The 22,103-nt window shown below is 41.3% G+C and overlaps 1 protein-coding gene across 1 annotated transcript; it reads left to right on the forward strand.

Annotated features, from left to right (window-relative positions):
* The first annotated feature begins 8,012 nt into the window (after positions 1-8,012).
* LOC138364746 (uncharacterized) lies at positions 8,013-9,832 on the forward strand. Its single transcript, XM_069324714.1, has 2 exons — positions 8,013-8,954; positions 9,821-9,832. The coding sequence occupies exons 1-2, from the start codon at positions 8,013-8,015 to the stop codon at positions 9,830-9,832; spliced, it is 954 nt and encodes a 317-aa protein (XP_069180815.1).
* The last annotated feature ends 12,271 nt before the right edge of the window (positions 9,833-22,103 follow it).

Consider the following 22,103-nt stretch of genomic DNA (forward strand, 5'->3'; position numbering starts at 1 on the left):
CTCCCTCTCTCTCCTCCCCTCTCTCCCTCCCCTCTCTCGCTCCCACCCCTCTCTCTCTTCCTCCCCCCCTCTCTCTCCCTCCCCCCTCTCTCTCTCTGTCTCTGTCTCTCTCTCTCTCTCTCTCTCTCTCTCTCTCTCTCTCACACACACACACACACTCATAGGGAAATCATGGAAGGGAGACGAACTCTGACTGCCAAACGCAGGACATTCACAACTGGAACAAACACAGAGGATGGGATGGAACAGGAAGCCTGGTTGAAGGAAGTACTCCAGCAAATGCAGAATGAATTCAGTGAAGGACTGAGGGTAATGAGGGAGACAGTAGCCAACCTGCAAGATGATTTAAGAGCAGCAAAGGAGGAGATAAGATACCTAAAGGAGACTCTTCCACAATACCAGGCACAAACCGTATCCCAGGGAGATGGGAATGCTACCGTGGAGGGGACCACCACAACCCAGATCTCATTTGCTGAAATGCTTAAAAAGAGCCCTGAAGCTAGGTCTGCGGTTAAGGAAGTTGCCATGGAAGTGGCTTCCTCTCAGGAAGCAGCTAGATGTACTAGCCGGCTGATAGAGAGAAATAGAGCAGTAGTAGTAGCAGGCATTAAAGAACAAACAGGGACCAGACCAAAGGAGCGGAGAGACAAGGACAAAAACAGGATTAAAGAGATCCTTAAAGAGGTAAGGATGGAGGGAGCTGAGCGAAATGTTGAAAAGGTTTTCAGGCTTGGAAAGTACAACAAGGACAGAGACCGAATGATAAAGGTGGTTTTCATGAGCGAAATCGCGAAAGAGGAACTGCTAGCAAGGAAGTGTTGTCTAAAAGGTGTAGAGAAGTTCAAGAAAATATTCCTGCAGAGGGATATGACAAGGGAAGAGAGAATACGGACAGCAGACGCGAGGAAGGAGTGCAGGGAGAGAGAAGGAAATCAGAGTACCACAACCCAGAACCCTACAATCCCAGAGGGAAGTGGAGAACCCTCCTCAAACAGTGCAACAGCCACAGGGATTGGGGCACCACCCCCAAATTCTACCCAACAGACACCCAACCTGCCCCATCTCCTGTCAGCCCCCCACTAAGTACCCACCTAGGGCACCCTCCCCCCACCCACCCCCTCCCCCCACTCACCCCCCTTCTCCCCCTCACCCCTCTCCCCAGGACCTCCCTTCTCCCCCATCCCCCATGCCCTCCCTTCTCCCACATGCCTTCCCGTCTCTCCCACCCCCATGCCCTCCCTTCCCCCCCTCCCCCCTAAGCCCCCCACTCTCCCCCACCCCACCTAAGTCTTCCCCTCTCCCCTAAACCCTCCCCTCTTCCTCACCCACCTCAGCCCTCCCTTTTCCCCCACGACCCCCAAGCCCTCCACCCTTTTCTCTCCCCCCAAGCCCCCCCATCTCCCCTATCCCCCACAGCCTCTCCTCCCCCCATGCTTCCCCAACTCTGCCTCTCTTACCCACCCCCTGTACCCTCCCCCCTCTCCCCCACCACCCCAAACCCTCCCTCCTCCACCAATCCCCCCGTGCCAGGTCCCCCCAGCTCCCACTCACCCCAGATCCCAAAGGTTCCCCCCAGAAAAGAAGCAGAAGAGAGTCAGTTTCAGGGTGATGTACTCGAACATAGATGGGATCACAAGCAAGACAAGTGAACTAAGGGAAAGAGCACAAGAAGTTAACCCAGATGTAATCGGACTCACTGAAACAAAACTCTCTGGAATCATAACGAATGCCGTGTTTCCCCAGGAGTATACAGTAATAAGGAAAGAGAGGGAAGGTAGGGGAGGAGGCGGAGTGGCCCTACTCATGAGAAGGGAATGGAGTTTTAAGGGGATGGCCATCCCGGGCTGTGAGGAGTTCAGAGACTACATAGCAGGCACCATAACAATGGGAGGACCAAGAATAGTAGTAGCAGTAATATACAACCCTCCACCAAATGACAGGAGACCCAGTCAAGAGTATGAAAACAACAACAAGGCAGTTAACACTATAATTGAGAGGGCAGCCTCTGCTGCCTGTAGAAATAGATCCCACCTGCTCATCATGGGCGACTTCAATCATGGAAAGATTGACTGGGAGAATAATTAACCGCATGGAGGCGAGGATACATGGAGAGCCAAACTATTGGAGGTGGTGACAAGCAACTTTTTTACCCAGCATGTCGGAGAACCCACACGGATGAGAGGCAATGACGAACCAGCGAGACTCGACCTAGTCTTCACTCTGAACGACTCCGACATAAGAGAAATCGGTTTTGAGGACCCAGTAGGAATGAGCGACCACAGTGTACTGGTGTTTGAGTACTTGATTGAAGAAGGGTTATTGAACTCGAGGAGGGATACAGAAACCAAAAGGTTAGCATACCGAAAGGAAAACTATGAGGGGATAAGAAAATTCCTAACAGATATAGCATGGGAAACAGAGCTCAGGGAAAAGACGGCCCAAGATATGATGGATTACATCACGCAGAAGTGCAAGGACGCAGCAAACAAGTTTGTCCCAGTCCAAAAGGAAAACAGAGAAATGAAGATGAGAAACCCATGGTTTAATCAAAGATGTAGGCTAGCTAAGCAGCAAAGTAAAAGGGCATGGAGAAACTATAGGAATAACAGGACACTGGAGAGCAGAGAAAGATACCAGAATGCCAGGAATGAATATGTCAGGATGAGAAGAGAGGCAGAAAGACAATACGAAAATGACATCGCAAGCAAGGCAAAGACTCTGCCTAAATTGTTGCATAGCCACATTAGGAGAAAAACAACAGTAAAGGAACAGGTTATGAGATTAAGGATAGGGGCGGAAGGATTCACTACAAATGACAAGGAAGTGTGTGAGGAATTGAATAAGAAATTCCACGAGGTCTTCACCTTAGAGCAAGGAGAAATTCCAGAGGTAAGTGAGGGAATAGCTAACCAGGAACCACTGGAAGAGTTTGTGATTACCAGTGGGGAAGTAAGGAAGTGTTTACTAGAGTTGGACGTGACGAAGGCTATAGGCCCAGATGGAATCTCCCCTTGGGTTCTAAAGGAAGGAGCAAGAGAACTGAGCCTACCACTCTCCATAGTGTATAACAAATCACTGGCAACAGGGGAACTGCCAGATATTTGGAAAGCAGCTAACGTAGTCCCGATATACAAGAAAGGGGATAGACAGGAGGCACTGAACTACAGGCCAGTGTCCCTAACCTGCATACCATGCAAGCTGATGGAGAAGATTGTGCGAAAAAAACTAGTGGAGCATCTGGAGCGAAGGAACTTTGTAACACAGCATCAACATGGGTTCAGGGACGGCAGGTCCTGCCTCACAGGGTTACTTGAATTCTACGACCAGGCAACAAAAATAAGGCAAGAAAGAGAAGGGTGGGCAGACTGCATATTTTTGGATTGTCAGAAAGCCTTTGATACAGTGCCACACAAGAGGCTAGTGCGAAAGTTGGAGATGCAGGCTGGAGTGAGAGGGAAGGTACTCCGGTGGATAGAGGAGTACCTAAGCAACAGGAGACAACGAGTCTGTGTGAGGGGTGAGGTCTCAGATTGGCGAGACGTCACAAGTGGAGTCCCGCAGGGGTCAGTCCTTGAACCTATACTGTTTCTGGTATATGTAAATGATCTCCCAGAGGGTATAGATTCGTTCCTCTCAATGTTTGCCGACGATGCAAAAATTATGAGGAGGATTGAAACAGAGGATGATAGTAGGAGGCTACAAGATGACCTGGATAGACTGAGTGAATGGTCCAACAAATGGCTGTTGAAGTTCAACCCGAGTAAATGCAAAGTAATGAAACTAGGCAGTGGAAATTGGAGGCCAGGCACAGGATACAGAATAGGAGATGAAGTACTTAATGAAACAGACAGAGATAGATCTAGGAGTTGATATCACACCAAACCTGTCTCCTGAAGCCCACATAAAGAGAATAACGTCTGCGGCATATGCGAGGCTGGCTAACATCAGAACGGCGTTCAGGAACCTGTGTAAGGAATCATTCAGAATCTTGTACACCACATATGTAAGACCAATCCTGGAGTATGCGGCCCCAGCATGGAGCCCGTACCTTGTCAAGCACAAGACGAAGCTGGAAAAAGTCCAAAGGTATGCTACTAGACTAGTCCCAGAACTAAGAGGCATGAGTTATGAGGAAAGGCTGCGGGAAATGCACCTTACGACACTGGAAGACAGAAGAGTAAGGGGGGACATGACCACAACCTACAAAATCCTCAGGGGAATCGACCAGGTAAACAAGGATGAACTATTCAACACTGGTGGGACGCGAACAAGGGGACACAGGTGGAAGCTGAGTACCCAAATGAGCCACAGAGACGTTAGAAAGAACTTTTTCAGTGTCAGAGTAGTTAGTAAATGGAATGCATTAGGAAGTGATGTGGTGGAGGCTGACTCCATACACAGTTTCAAATGTAGATATGATAGAGCCCAATAGGCTCAGGAATCTGTACACCAGTTGATTGACGGTTGAGAGGCGGGACCAAAGAGCCAGAGCTCAACCCCCGCAAGCACAATTAGGTGAGTACACACACACAAACCCGCAAACACAACTAGGTGAGTACATACACATACACATACACACACACACACACACACACACACACACACACACACACACACACACACACACACACACACACACACACACACACACACACACACATACATTGAACTACGAGAGGATTGAACTACGAGGAAAGGCTAAAGGAGCTGAACCTCACATCTCTGGAAAACAGAAGAGTAAGGGGAGACATGATAACCACCTACAAAATTCTCAGGGGAATTGACAGGGTGGACAAAGACAAACTCTTCAGCACGGGTGGGACACGGACAAGGGGACACAGGTGGAAACTTAGTACCCAGATGAGCCACAGAGACGTTAGAAAGAATTTTTTCAGTGTCAGAGTAGTTAATAAATGGAATGCACTAGGAAATGATGTGGTGGAGGCTGACTCCATACACAGTTTCAAATGTAGATATGATAGAGCCCAGTAGGCTCAGGAATCTGTACACCAGTTGATTGACAGTTGAGAGGCGGGACCAAAGAGCCAAAGCTCAACCCCCGCAAGCACAATTAGGTGAGTACAATTAGGTGAGTACACACACACACACAACATGTAACCCCCCACCAAACGGTTATTTCCACAATTCTCACTTTGATGTGATGTTTTAACAGTTTTTACCGATGTAATGTTTTAACAACATATTTAAATACAATTCATGATAAGCTTGCTAGTTATTTTATGAATGCAAGAATATTATGAATGGCTAGAAATTGATGTAAAATCTCCATAGAAAACGGAAGCCATCACAAGAGTCGCTGGAATTCGGAAGAAGAGCCGATTTACCTTAAAAGCAGGCACTGGGGCTGACCCTGACTGGCCTATGAACAAAATCGATGCCATCCATGGGTCATCTTAAAATTTAACGAGGCTAGCCCTAAGCCTCTGTCCTCGTACCATGAGTAAACATTTTCGCTTATAGATGAATTAAAAGACCTCAGTTGAGGATCTGTCTCTCCTGCCGGCTTAAGTTCTCACTAACTTATCCTCCTGCTGCCTCTAATTGCCAATGGGTCAGCCATACTACTATCTACACACACACACACACACACACACACAAACACACACAGGCTGAGCGTTCTGGGTCTCCTTTCATACCAGAACACAACACGGTCCCAGAACACCAACACTAGATAGGTGTAGTAGTATTCCATCCACCTCATATAAGGGTGGAGGTGTGTTCTCCACCAACATCCAGAAGCTGGAGAAAACATTATACGATTTGCCTCCATGAGAAGTCATATAGGAAATTTATGACCACGACGGAGGAAACATGAATCCCGTTTGAGGATACACCAGTCCTGGGTGTGGCCCGGGTTTATCAGGGGGGGGGGAGGGAATGACGCCTTCCCCTTAGTGACAGAACACGAGATGCTGGAGTATATTTAGTGCTGTGTTGCTGTACACAATAGTATATAACAGGGCATAGAACTATTTAACATCGAGGTGTTCAGAACCAATGAATAAAACAAACAGGATTGCTTGGTCACTCTCCTGGTAACTGGAAATATTTAACAATCACATCCATATCTGTAAACTGCTTACCTGAAATTAAAACAGCTGTCGGCCGTCATTCGGGTACAAACTGGAGATGAGTGCACAGAGAAATTACATTAATGTGATGCATCAGTAAGAAATCCGTAGGAGATGTGAGGAGGAGGATTCGAACCTGTGCGCCAAGTACTTTTCTTGCCGATTAGTGATCCTAGGCAATTGCACTTGAAAAGACGCTAAAAAACACCATAGAGTGAACAACACAGTGAGGGTTGTTTATCATACAGTGAACACCAGTGAGGTTTCTTTCGAACCCTCACTGGTGTTCACGTGCGTCTCTCGCGTTGTATGAGCAGACATTCTCATAAACAAAAGGCAAATGCTCATTACTCTAATTGCCAAACTCCCTCTTTATGACAAATATGTCACTGGCGATGCTGCAGCTCGTACCCACGTTATGTTCATTCCTTCCAGCGGCCGACCCCCGAAGACTCATTCATTATCTGAATATCTTGTTCATTGAAAGTACGAATTTGGTTAAATATAGAATAATACTATTGTATATTAGCATATTGGCCATGTTCAGGCATAGGTTAGGTTAGGCTTTTAGATTCTGTTGGCAATGCATTTGTAGTAGGTGGGTGAAGCATTTACAGATGTGCAACTCGAGCAGTAAAATTGAAGAAGGAACAAGCAAAGCAACTTTTAAAAACTTTAAAGTGTGCTCAGCAAGTCTTTACGCAAAACATAATAGTGATATAAAAGATAAAAGATCGAGTAAAAAAGCAAACCTTGGAAAATCTGAGGAGCTTCCTGGACTCGTTTATCTTATTAATATTCCGTGTTTAGTCTGTCTCGACGGGGGAGGCGAAGGGATTAATTCCAAGGTCACCCTTCACCCGGAGGGACAGTACACAGGTCACCCTTAACCCTGGCTTTCCAGTTATTATATAAATCAAACTTCACTGATTATAAATGTGTCACCAATTGAATAATAAACAGTGTTCTCGGTCCGAACTTTGAACCTTTCAATTTTGAATCAGTGGATTGCCTAGTTGGCCACCAGGGGGTTCGGGCGTGCTCGCCTGACCTGCCAGTTGTGGCCTGGAGTTGCGAGGGGGCGGGTGTAGTTTGGCATGTCAGCGCCATGGGGGCCACCTTCCCCCCTGTTGTGTGTGCCCAGTTTATAGGCCTAGAGTTTTCTGCTTGAGTGGGATATTCTGAGGTGAGATTGGTGCTGTGTGACATGCTGCGGGTCCCTGTGGAGGATATTTTTGGCGTTGAGCTGGTGACTGCCCATAGGGTTATTGTTAAACTAACGACGGAGTAAGTGTATAGGGCGTTTTTACGTCGTTACGAGGGGCGGACCTTGCCCCTGCCCGAGGGTGCAGGCACTGAGACTGTATCCGATCGCAGTGGTGCCGTCACATATGTAAGCGTGCATGGGGCGCCCCTGGAATTTCCGGAGGGGTTGCTGAGGCTTTATTTCGGGCAGTCGTCAGTGTGCGGTTGCACCTGCTCTCCTCGGGTCCGCTAAAGGGTGTGCGGTCAAATATTCGCACCTTAGGAATGAGGCTGCGGGACAGTCCATCTCAAGTGAAGCTTCTGGGGTGTTCTGTTCGGGTGTTTTATGCTCGTCAACCCCGTATGTGTTACCGTTGTGGCCTCTTGGGCCATCAGGCTGCTGGGTGCTCTGAACCTGCCAGGTTGATGGGCGCAACGCCCATCAACCTCTTCTGTGAGGAGGATTTCCCGCCGCTCCCTGTGGAGGAGGATTTGGTGGCTGGGGATGTGGACGACTCTTTGGCTGCTGCCGTGCCCCATGTGTCGCCTGATGCGCCTCCTGCTGATGTCGCCTGACGCACCTCCTGCTGATGTCGCCTGATGCGCCTCCTGCTGATGTCGCCTGATGCACCTCCTGCTGATGTCGCCTGATGCGCCTCCTGCTGATGTCGCCTGATGCGCCTCCTGCTGATGTCGCCTGATGCGCCTCCTGCTGATGTCGCCCCTCCTCCTGATGCAGTGTCGCCTGTTGCGGTTGCCTCTTCTCAGGAGGTTGTGTCGCCGTCAGGTGTTCGTCCTGCCCCAGTTGCTGTCCTGGATACTCCCGTGGTTCTTCCGGCTCCAGATTGCACAGGTTCTCTGTCTTCCTGTTCTTCGTCTGTGGTGCTTGTGACTTCAACCTCGCCGTGCGCCCAGGTTGTGCTGGGTGCTGGTGTGGCTGTGGGGCCTCCTACTGTGCTCGACCTGGTTCCCCATGTGGTTGAAAATGCTGCCGTCTTGCGGAAAGCGTCGGTTCGCCCGGCTTGTGTTGACCAGGTCTCTGGGTCGACATCCGGCTCTGATGGTGTGCGGCCGGTGCCCAAACGTTCCCAGAGATCTTCTGATTGGGCTGATGCGGGAATACTCGACGATGGTGGTTCTTCCAGAGACGGTGGTGAGGTTCCGGTTTCGTCGTATTCCTCGGTGGTGGCGGAGGTCCGTGTGCCTGCGGCTGCCAGTGTCGATGTTTCTTCTAGTGAGGTGCCTGTGGAGCTTGCTTCCGGTGCGTCGTCTGCGTCGGATGGTTCCGGTTCTGCGTGGAGGGTGGTTCCTACTGCTGGTGAGCGTAGTGACCTGGTGGTGGTGTTAAAGAAGCCTCCTCGCTCTGGGGGTTCCGTGCCCCCAGTTACGTCCCCTGGTTCATCGGCGGCGGTTTTACCGCTTCTCCCATGTCCGACCGTCTTTACTGCGTCTCCTGCGGTGTCGGGTGTGGGGTTGCCGTCTCGGCGGCCTTCATCTTCTTCTCTTGTGCGTCCGGCAGGGGGTCCATCTCGGAGGCCTTCGTCCGCTTCTTCTGTGTCTTCTGCCTCCCTTCGCTCTGCCTTACCTCGTTATGCGACTTCTGTCGCCCAGCTCCGGGTACTGCCACTTCCGCCTGATCTGCTGGTTCCCGAGTTTATGCACACCCCCATGAAGCAGGGGATCGTTGTCCTACCGACAGGGAGTACTTATTGTGGGAAGCTTATAAGCAGAAATATCCTCTACATGATTTTCCTGAGAAATATTCGCCTCCCACTGACGAGTTTCCTCCTTTTAAGTCAATTTTTTAATGTGCTATTTGTTGTGGTGTTGTGTCCGTTTGTGTGCGTGGGGTGCGGTTGCATGCGTGCGTGCGTGGGAGTATTTTATTTCATTTGTTGTAATTTTGTATATGTACCTCTCCGTGTGGTTTTCGGAGCCAGTTGGCTTGTTTTGTGTAGTTTCCCGGGTTGGGTTGTTGGGTGCGGGTTTGGGTATTTTGTCCGTGTACTGCTGTGCTTATTGTTTTTGTTGTCGGCTCTTCAGGGTGATCTTTTGTGTATTTGGTAATTTATAACTTAGTGCCTTTGTAATTTATAACTTAGTGCCTTTGTAATTTATAACTTAGTGCCTTTGTAATTTATAACTGTGCCTTCGTAATTTCTACCTTTATAAACTTGTACCTTTGTACTTTGTAAGTTTGTGCCTTTGTGATTATTGTAATCTAATTGCCTTATGCATGCTTGTCTGTACGCTTAAAATTGAGCGACACGTCTTGCACTGTTCTTTTTCTACTATCTTGCATTATATTTGGTTTTTGTTGTCGGCCCTTTAGGCCGGTATTTTGTGTATTTTGTGTGATTTTGTACTTTGTGTAGTTTTCTTGTGTTTATTTCCATTACCCTCCTGTCTTGTATTGTTGTTCATTTTTACTGTGTTCCATTGTGTTTATGCTCATTGTTGTGTTTTTGTTGTCGCCCCTTCAGGCCGGTATTTAGTGTAATTGTCTTTCTTTGTTTTGTGCTTTTGTTTTTGTTTGTGTTCTGTTTGTTTGTTCTTGTTTTATTGTATTTATTCGCATGTATGCATGTAAAAAAAATCATTGAATCAATGGAAAAATGATATAAGTTTTTTTTTTACAAATGTGCTTTTTAAGGCGGAAGAAACAGCTGAAAAAGGTTATAGGCAGTCCACAACTTGAAGTCCAGATTCGACAAAGATTTCGAACTTCATGACTTTTAAATTCGAATGCTACTGAGGCAGTCACAACTTATAGTATAGCTCTCTCACTATCACTAATTTGATTGGCTTCATTCTACCTGTGATAGCAATTTTCATAATTAGACACTCTGCCTTAGCTAGTAGAGTAGATGCGAATATTTTTATAAAATGTTTATATTTAATCCACTAGGTGAAATTAATATGAAGATTCTTGAATGCATTTGTACCATAATAAATGGTCTAAGTAGATTTCACAGTAAATCGTGAAATAACATTGCAGTTTATAAACAATAATATGTAGAGGCATTTTAATATTTCTTAGGTGCTATTTCTTAGGTATCTTATTAAGGAGACCTGTTGACTATAGTCAACTACAACTTCTTGATGTGTAGTGCCTCGCAAACGTCAAGCCGCCTGCTATCGCTGTATCTATCGATGATTTCTATCCTAGTAGAAATCCTAGTAAACAACACAGAAATCATCGATAGATACAGCGATAGCAGGCGGCTTGACGTTTGCGAGGCACTACACATCAAGAAGTCAACACCAGCAATCAACAGCCAATTATTGCACAACTATATTCTACCCACCTCAAGACTCCGCTCCAATATAGAAGCATCAAGAAATATGGACCAATAGGCTTTCTACAAACACTTCTATTCAATATCCATTGTTTCGTGTTCTGTCTTGTGTTGATGAAATTAATACCCTATTAATACCACCTCTTGTTCTGTCTTGTGTTGATGAAATTAATACCCTATTAATGCCACTTCTTGTTCTGTCTTGTGTTAATGCCACATCACCCCTCCCACCTCACTCAAATGTAGATATAAAATCGGAGATGCGTAAGTTCTATTCAGTTGTGTATTTGTGAACTAAAGTCTTTGAAAATGTAATAAGTTTTACGAAACGCGCTCGTGTCGCGTCAGACTAGAAATAAAAATGAATTTTGGAGAATTGATTTTTGATTTACCTCCAACAGTGAAAAGAAATGTACGAAAGATTGAGAAAATTCGTGTTAGAATTATTAATCTTACTTTTTCGGTCATATTTAATAATATATGTCTACAGGAAAGACTGCTACCAAAAAATACTAATATATATATATATATATATATATATATATATATATATATATATATATATATATATATATATATATATATATAAAAGTTTGTGAGGGTACCACCTCTGGTGCCAATGTGGGGACCCATAGCCATATATATATATATATATATATATATATATATATATATATATATATATATATATATATATATATATATATATATATATATATATATATATATAGGGGGGGTACTACCACTGGTGCAATTATAGGGACCCACAGCCTCAGAGAAGGGAACACAGAGCATTCAGGGAAAAACTTGCCACTTAACTCTGAATACAAAAGAGTGTTCGCTTCTCCTACCACCCCCCTTTTTTTATTATGGTGTACACTTTATTATGCAAGGTTATACAGTTACATATTTGATTTTATACAAAAAATTAACATTAAGAGGACACAAGAAAAAGTTCGCTTCCTAGAGGCTGTAGATTTCCTCGAACTCCTCCGACGCCGGGCAGGAACCGAGGACGCAGCGGGCATTCCCCCTCTGGATTGCGACACTGAGGCGCTGAAAGAGAAAACTTGCCGCTCTAGAGTCTCTTGTGGTGTCAATGAGCATGGAACCAAGATCCTTAAGAAACCTTCTTGCACTCTCACCCCATGGGCCTAGGGTCTCAGACCCTATTGGAACCAAGTTGTACAGTTGATCTAATTGCCTGTACTTGACTGACTTTTGTTTTTCTCTGTGTGTCGCTGCGGCTACTGCTGTGCCAGCAGAGACTGTGATGTATGCCGTTGCCAGGGTGGATACGCAAGTATAGTCCCATGCGAACTGCCTGCCACCCTTCCACGGACGCAGTGTGATTCCGTCTGGTCGGCCGGCAAAGCTAACAGAGTCACGGTTCAGTAGGTTGCGGGGCTCTCTCTCCGCTGGACACTGAGCAGAGGCAAGGCTTCTTTTAATGATGTCGTTCACTTCGTCGTGTCTAGTGTGCCAACCACCCGATTTTCCACAGTGCAGGCCATGCAGTCCATATTCGTCAGCATCTGCCTCGCCGCAAATACACCTGTGAACAGTGTGGATAGGGGCAGCAAGGTGGAGAGCGACTGCAATACGGAGCTCCTGCCGATCAAGACGTATGCCTGTCGCAGGCATGGGGACTGCCAGAAGGAAGTCCCCTGCATGAGGAGCCTGCACAGCTATGAGGCGTGCACGATCACTGGGGGTTGTTGCTGCCTCCAGCAAAGCTGTGGCTTCTTTGTTTACAATGGGGCTGTCCCAACTGGATTGTTTCTTGGCTTTCGGCATGGCTGGTCTGAGTGCTGGGTCTGTCATGGCACCCCATTTCGTGTCGCCTTCTGTGTAGTGGGGTCCTGTATCCCTGCTACATCACTCAGGGTGTTGGGTAGAATTTCCTTAACCAGGTTATCTGATGCTGAGGAGGAAGACAGGAAGGCTGGGACAGCAATTTGGGTGGCGGTGTGGACACCCAAGCCACCGAGCCTGACAGGAAGAGTGGCTTGTTTCCACTGGCTTTCGTTGAGGGAGAGGTTAACAACTTTTTCCAGCATGGTCTTCAGTAAGAGGTCATACTCTTCATGATTTCGGTTGTTGTAAGATGGGGCGCACCACAGAAAGTAGGTTAGCCTCGGAAGGGATAGGCATTTGGTGAGGAGATAAAAAGTAGATAAAAGATAAGAGGAGATAAAAATAGATAATAATAATAATAATAATAAACCACAACCAATAAATTTATATGATGTAAATTCATATGTAGAAGCAGGTTTACTCAGAACAAATAAGCAGTCATCTAAATTAAAAGTTCAATTTACAACTGATACCGGTGAAATAAAAGCGAATTTGACTATTTAACATTTTGTTATGTCTATGTAAATTCTTACCCACACATTTCCCATAATGCAGTAGCAAATCAAAATGGTCTTCCCCTCCTTTTTTAATTATATTTACGACAAATATGGTTGCGTTATTTTTTTTCATCGGTATGCAACATTATTTGATCCTCGATAATGACCCAGTTTTTACCATAAACTATTACAAAAAATATATCCGTCAAAATTTAAGGAATATTTAAATGTCAAAAAGAAGAAAATTATTTAAAAGAATGTGCTTTTACTAATATGCCTTTTTCCTATAAAAGTTGGTCTTGGTGTAATAATACCCTGGACAATAATATGGATGATTATTATTACCTCCCACTACACGACACCAAGTTTTTTTTTCAAATAGTTACTAATTTCCTCAAATACTGCAGACAGATATATAAATCACTCATTAATCATAATGATTATGATGGAGGAAGATGTCTACTATCTGGTCTCTTGCTCTTAGGTTATGATATCGAGAAGCAAAAGAAAGGTATAGTGTCATTTTCATTTTTCACCTCTGATTTACCGTGCAACTGGGTTATTCCAACTTCGGTCTCTGCCTTTTCTGAAATGGTTACCAATCCAGGTTGGATTGCAACTACAATGCTCAAACCTAAAATACAACCTGTTTTTAATTCACCCCACATGATTAATATCTTTAGACTTCCTGACAGCGGCTTAGTTGTAGCTTATCATTGGTCCTCAATTCTCTTTTTACTCCTAGAACCCATATTAGTGATACCATCTTCTCAACTTAAATGTAAAGTTCTGCAGGGTAATTGGGATGCTCATCAGTTAGTAAATAAAAAAAGAACGAACAATATTATTGATAAAGAGGCCAGTCTAAAATCTCTCGGATCTCATTATATTGTACATTATTACCCCAAGTCTCATCTTAATGAAAATATATTTTCTATTGCAGTGTTTTACAAAGATTCACCAAACATTAACCAACAACACGATTCCTTTCAACCCTCAGATTTCATGAAATCTCTTATCTGGGGTATTTCTCTCTTACAACCGAGTAAAGAAAAAATATAACAATGATAAGTACCTAACAGACGGAATGCCTTAGGCAGTGGAGGCAGACTCCATACACAGTTTCAAATGTAGATAAGATAGAGTCCAATGGGCTCAGGAATCTACACACCAGTTTATTGACAGTTAAGAGGCGGGACCAAAGATCCTAAGCTTAATCCTCCACCCCAAGCACAACTGGTGAGTACACACACACACATTTGACGAAAATAAAAATTTAACCAGTGTATATATATGAAACTATAACCTCAATTCGTTTTTGTTTCTTAGTAAGTATTAAATAACAGTAATATTATTTTACTTACTAAAGCATAAAAAGAAAGAATAAGAGTGTAGTATATATATATATATATATACTGTATACAGTCACCCAGGCCACAGAGCTGGATTAGACATGCGTGGACAATTTTAGGCATCCTAGAGAATATTTTTTTAAGTTGGGAGTTGTTGTTATTACTATTTTTTTCTTGACTCAGTTGTAAGAAAAAAATTCACCAGATAAAAGATTTCTTGAAATATGAGGGTAGAAAGGAATCGTGTTGTTGGTCAATGTTTGGTGAGTCTTCGGAAAACTTAAGTGTAGAAAGAAAAGTGTCAGCGTACCTAACCGATGGAATGCATTAGGCAATGATTATGAGGAGGCAGACTCCTTACGCAGTTTCAAATGTAGATATGATAGAAACCAATTGGCTCAGGAATCTATACACCAGTTCATTAACAGTTCAGATGCGGGACCAAAGAGCCGAAACTCAATCCCCCAAATACAACTAGGTGAGACACTGTACACGATATTTCATTTTTTTAGTAAATATATAATAATAATATTATTTTATTTTCTTAAACAAAACAAAAAGAGAGAATAAGAATTTTAGTTTTATATATACTGTATACAGTCAACAGGACAGCAAAGCTAGATTAGACACGTGTGGACAATTTTAGGCCTTTTAGAGAATATTAAGTTAAGAATTGTTGTCATTATTATATTTTTAAACAAGCATCTGGTTCACACAGTATGGTCTTTTTTAGCCCAATTATTAAATATATTCTCATCCATTTAATTTAATATTTGGAAAATTCCTACCTTTTTTTTTTATGGTGCTTCGAAATTCATTTGTTCCCTTTCTTAACTTTTTATACTTTTAGTTGTGTTAATTGTTGTGAAAATTACCAAAGTTGCCAGAACTACCGCAAGGGAACCAGCTATGGCATGTAGTGAACCCATAACATATTTCATTTTACCATCAGTCATTCCAACTGCAACTGATTCCATACATGGTATTTTGTTATACATATTCATAATAGATACTATCATAATGAACAGACATAAAATAACTAATACAATAAGTATAAAATATGTGAATTTTATATTCCCGAACATATATTTTTTATATAGAAACCGCAAAGTTAAATTACACCCATGTGGTTTATTTGAGAAGTTGTACCGAAGGACTAGTGTCTTCTAGTTCCATACAGAACAACATGAAGCCTTAAATAACTGATATGGTGAAAATATCTTTTGATTTCCTTCCAAGTAACTGATATGGTAATAGCACCATATTATCCCCCCTTCTCTTCCATTATGTGGAATTTGTTACAGGAGTTTCATGAATGATAGAATCAATTGTTTAAGGGAATTTCCACAAATGGATGTCAAGATGAAAGATATAAAGATTTCCATGCAATAAAATAAGAGTCAATCGATTTGCTATGATGTTGGAATTTGGAGGTGTAATGGTTTATTAGACTGGTGGAATTTGTAACAACAAGGAACATTTTTAGTTCTTTCCAGTTTTTTTATTTCCAGAGAATTTTATAGAGAAGTGATCATGTCTCGGTTCCCAATGTAGATATGATATAGCCCATTAGGCTCAGGAATCTGCACACTAGTTCATTGACTGTTGAGAGGTGGGACTAAAGAGCCGAAGCTCAATCCCCCCAGGCACATCTAGGTAAGTACAACTATGTGAGTGCACACACACACATACACACAATGGATAATAAAAAATACACCATTATATATGAAACTACACTCAATAATTTCCTTTTTAGTAAGTACATATTACTATTATTATTTTATATAAAAAAGAAAGAATAAGAGAGTTTAGTTTTATATATACTGTATTACAGTCAATCAGGCCGCAAAGTTTGATTAGACACGTGTGGACAATTTTAGGTATCCTAGAGAATATTAATTTAGGAGTTGCTGCTTTGACACTTTACTTCCTACACTCAAGTTTTCCAAAGATTCACCAAACATTGACAAAGAGCATGATTCCTCAGCCATCAGATTTCATGAAATCTTTTTTCTAATGTATTTATCTCTTATAACTGAATCAAGAAAAAAAATTCTCGTTCTATGTAATTTTTGGCATAACACAGCTGATTTTTTTGTCATCATAAGTTTTTAAAGAAATTTTCAAGGGGTTTATTATATAATATGATTCCCTAGGATGCCTAAAATTGTCCAAACGTGTCTAATCTAGCTCTGTGGTCTGGTTGAATGTATAAAGTATATATAAAACTAAACCCTTATTATTTCTTTTTTGTTTTGTTTTAGTAAGTAAATAAAATAATATTACTGTTATTTAATACTTACCAAAATAAAGAAAACAAATAGAGAATATAGTTTCATATATACTGGTTGAATTTTTATTTTCATCCAATATGTGTATGTGTGTATACACTCATCTAGTTTTCAGCAATTAGTGAGTGTAGCTTTTTCATTAGTATTTAGAATTAATACAGTAAAAACAAATGGAAGAATGCCATCCTTGGAAACTTGTATAACATCCATGCTGACATCCATTTTTGGTCATTCACTACCCAAATTGATCCCATCATTTATCAAACTCATATCCCAAATTCCAAATATTGTAATAGAATGGGATGGTATGAAGATTTCACCATATCAATTACTAGATGGGAAGAACAAGATTTTATTTTCACCACACATATTTAAGGCATTTGATATAGATGTTTATCATATTGTTATACAAGACGAGGCAGGAACTGCAAGACAATAGTCATGGTATCTTTATCCAAAACAACTAAAATTATCAGGAAAAATTCTACCCATGATGAGAAATTCTTCAGAGGAATAATAAAATAAAGTGAAGAAAGTTGTGGGCATGCTCATCAATGTCTATGGAATAGGTGGTAAAGGGGAGAATTTGTAATACCTTCAGTTTAGAGGAGTATTGGAAAAAGCATCGGCTATTCCTTTAACACCAACAACACAATTTCTTTCAATCCTCAGATTTCATAAAATTTCTTATCAGGGGTATTTCTTTCCTATAACTGAGTCAAGAAAAAATATAATAATGACAACAACTCATAACTTAATATTCTCTAGGATGCCTAAAATTGGTCACACGTGTCTAATCTAGCTTTGTGGTCTGCATAACTGTATATATAAAACTAGAACTCTTATTCTTTTTTTTACTAAGTTAATAAAATAATATTATAATTTATTAATTACTAAAAAACAAGAAATAGAGAGTATAGTTATATTATGTATACTAATTGAAATTTTATTTTCATCCAATGAGTATGTACTCACCTATTTGTGCTTGCGGGGGATTCCCAGCAAACACAAATCATCTAGGAAACGTTCGTCTATCTCTTCCCATAGGTGTGGGAATGATTTGCATTGAGAATGGTGCAGGAGAGCCTTTGAGAAACTTTTAATCAAAAAATCCAAACTCAAAGGTTTTATAATAAATTGTTTTTCTACAACTATTTTGTTCCTAATGTATTACAAATAGTTTTTACATGTTTAAATATAAAATTCATGGTGTTATTTTGTAAAATTCATTAATAAATTGTGAATGATATTTATTGGCTCAGTGAAACATTCAAAATCCATTTAGTTATAATATATGATCAGCAAAAAGTAGTTTTCCAAATTTTCTAAAAATCAATCTTTTAACACAATTTGACTCCTTATGCATTCCAATAAACACTAATATCATGTTTAAATATATAATTTATCTATTATTCCCTAAAATAATTTATATAAATTATAAAAGTTGCTGGAAAGTGGTGTGAAAGAATCTGAAAACTTTTTGTTGTCTTATATATTGGCGTGTTCTTATTAACTATGTCTCAAGTGCACAGTTTATCAAACAAGAAGATTAACATTCGTCAACCCTTAAAATCTTATATGTTATCTTGCGGGTGCAAAATGGGTGAATCTTTAGGAACAGCTAGTATCTATATGACAAATGGTGTTTTCCCTAACTCAAACAATGTAGGGTTTATTATTCTACACATATTTCTAATGACTCTTAGATGTTTACATTCTCTGAAGTATAATTGTGAAGGCTGTGTCCATCACTCTCAACACAGATTCTTAAACTCCTCTCTGCAGGTTCAATTATATAATTAGTTTCCATTCTGAATCTCCATGAACATTTGTATCCAAAATGAAACCAATATGGTTTCCTTCAGCGCCTTCAGCCAGCACATTTGCTCATTCATTTCCACAGATTCCAACATGGTAGGGGATTTACAGAAATTTGGATATTCATATTGTTATATATTAAAAATATGAATGCAGTTCAAATTATGATAAGACAAATATGAGTTTATGATAAATTCGTTTTCTGTGATATAACATTGATATGCTCTTTTTTTCTTTAAGCGGCAGACTAAACTAAATCACGATCGAACGTATATATTGCTTTTTAAGAATTAAGCTCCACCACTGACCGCCAATTAAGTGCTCACATCAACAGAGTTGATGTATAAATGGTCAACGCTCAACAGAGTTAGTATAAATGGGGTTAAATCAGAGTTGGAAAATGTTGTAGGTTGAGTAGGTTGCTGCTGCCATATCAACGAGTCTACCCCATCTGCTGCGTACATCTCTGCTGCTACCATGCAAAACAATTCTAAGCTCGGCAAGGCCGCAAAGAATGATAGCACACCTATCAGGATGAACCCAACCAGCCAAGCTAGCAACAGGAATAACGCGGCTGTTTCCCCTTAGTGGCTACCGGGGGGAGTACCGACCCTCCCTGCGTCAACAATAACAAACCTTCTCAGCTGATTGAAGCGTCGTCACTGACTCGAGCCTTACAACAGTTATGTAACCATATGGAGCAACTTAAACGAGCTGCCTCCCCATGTTCTGACTTTAAGCGTCTCGCTGATAATCCATGGCTCAGATTATTGACTCAAATACATGATGACCAAAAGTCTATAATCCGAGAGCAGTCGGACCTGATAATGAAGCTACAGTGATGCTTTGGCCATGCACAAGATTAACCAAGATCTGTCTGCCAGAGTCGGCCACCTCGAACAGGAATTAAGCTCTCTTCAGATCTCGGTTACTAACTTTAAACCAGCAGAAACCTCTAAGAAGCAAGAAGAGATGTTACAAAAGTTAGAGAACCATTTTAACTCCCTACAACAGCAACACACTGCAACCCAAGACGAATCAGACCAACTTAAGCTCCTTGATTCTGTCATCATCTCATCACAGGATTTTCCCCATGAAACTGACAAAGAAGACTGTACTGCCATCGTGATCCAGGAATTGCGTACTAAGTTGAATTATTCAATCGAAGGAAGAGACATTAAGTCAGCTTATAGAGTGGGTACCAAATCATCTGGTACAAACAACAGAAAGATATGTGTGAAGTTAGATAGCTGCTCCCACAAGTCAGACCTTATCACTGCTGCAGTCGCTAGGAAATCCAATGTTTATGTGGACGAATGTCTTACCAGATTCAGACAAAATCTCTTATTTAAACTACGTGGAATTTGCAAAAGATCCACTGCTATTAAACATTGTTTTGTGCGCGATGGTAAAATAATAGCTAGGAAGACTGACTCTGGAAAAACTTATGTCATAACCACTGAAGCACACCTCACTTCTTTCCTGGATGACTGTGGGATATCAGCTGAATAACCAGAACATAATTTGTAGTCTCACATACAACCAAAGTGTACTTAAGCTCTGCCTTTCCTTTCCAAAGGTGTTTATTTTTATTTTTATTTTATTTTTTTGTTTGTCATCTTTGCCTGTTTTATACTCTTAATTATTTGTTCTTAGTTAATCCCCTTGTCACTAAACCTAGGGCTTTTTATTACCCTGTTAATTAACCATTACTAAGCTAATTATCTTCAAGATCATTTTTTTATGATTATTATTTTTCTTATTATTTTTTATTTTATATTTATATTGTCAGTCTCAACTGATTTTTTGTTTTTTATTTTGTGTAACTTCTGTGTCCTTCCTGGCTATCTATTGGATCTTTATTTTACTTCTAAATTGTTACTATTTTATTGTATTTGCTTTTATTCTTGTGTTTTGCTTTATCGTGTATCTTGTATCGTGATCCCTCTGCATCTCTATGCACACTGATATTGATCCTGATCAAAATCTTCTATCTCATATCTACACCAACCAGCACATTGATCATCATTATTGTAAGTATTTCACAGCACACCAGGCTAAAAACAAACTTCAAAATAGCACCTGTCTATCAGTTTATAACCAAAATGTTAGATCACTTGGTAAACATTTTGACGATTTAAATGCATTACTCACAGCAATAGGTACTAACCTATCGTTCATTATTTTAACAGAAACTTGGCTAAATAAAGACTATACCCAACTCTACAACTTAGCTGGTTATAAAGCCATTCATAACTGTAGGCCTAATAAAAAAGGTGGTGGCACAGCTATATATTACCGAGATACATTTATCTGCAACAGTGTTATTAGTGACAGAGATGACTAATGTGAATATACTTTTGCTCAGTTTAAAATTAAATCCCTTAAATCCTCTTTGACTATTGGAGCCATCTATAGATTTCCCAATACTAACATAGCTTCTTTCTCAGATAACCTAAGGAATCTTATTATAAACAACATTCTCAACAAAAACCACATCATTCTGGGAGGAGACTTTAATATTGACCTGGGTCAACAAAATTGCTCTCAAGTTGACTATTTCCTTAACAGCATGAACTCCTGTATGCTAATCCCCACAATCACCAAACCTACCCGAGTCACTCAAACATCAGCCACTACCTTGGACCACATATGGACAAACATAACACCTCCCCTTGTATCTGGTATAATCTACGACAGAACAACTGACCACTATCCTACCTTTCTCATAGCGAACATGGACATAACACCTCCAAAAAGCAAGAAACTTTCATTTAGGCTACACAGTGAATCAGCTTTAGACAATCTTACAGAGGCACTTCACAATATTAACTGGGATTCTGAATTCAATAATACCCATGATATAAATTCATTAGCTAACCTCTTCCTCTCCAAAACTCTAAGCCTCTACAACCTTCATTGTCCCCTTCTTACCAAGCAAGTAACTGACAAAAGATTAAACAATCCATGGCTCACAAGTGGCATTCTCAACTCAATCAACAAGAAACATGAATATGAAAAGAAAGTTAGGATTGGCCTAGTTTCAAAGGAAGTAGCTAAAAGGTACTCATCAATGCTTACCAGTATCATAAGAAAGGCAAAACTTGCATATTATGTGAATAGATTCAATGAAGCAAAAGCACTTGGAAAAACTATCTCTAGTATCCTAGGAACTAAACAACACTCACATAACCAAATAAAACTCTACAATGATGGGGATATACCGTCAACTGATTTAGAAATGGCAAATGAATTTAATAGTTTCTTTTCATCGGTTGGTGCTAATATTGCCAGTAAAATCCCACAGACTCAGACACATATTAACACATATCTCTCAGGCAGCTATCCAAACTCTCTTCTCCTTTCACCAATCAGCCCGGCAGATGTTGTGTCCATCATACACTCTCTAAAAACCAAGGCAGGGAACACCAGTGAAATTCCGTCCATTGTGTACAAGAGAGCCACCCATGCCCTTGCCCCACCCATAGCACTATTGTTCAACAAATCTATAGAGTGTCACACCTTCCCTGATATCCTCAAAAAAGCAAGAGTAACGCCAGTCCATAAAGGAGGCAATCCGGCGGACATAAACAATTATAGACCAATATCTAATCTACCCATTCTATCAAAAATATTTGAAAAAATTATTTAC

The sequence above is a fragment of the Procambarus clarkii genome, chromosome 14 (assembly GCF_040958095.1).
Source record: "Procambarus clarkii isolate CNS0578487 chromosome 14, FALCON_Pclarkii_2.0, whole genome shotgun sequence".
NCBI classification, from domain to species: domain Eukaryota; kingdom Metazoa; phylum Arthropoda; class Malacostraca; order Decapoda; family Cambaridae; genus Procambarus; species Procambarus clarkii.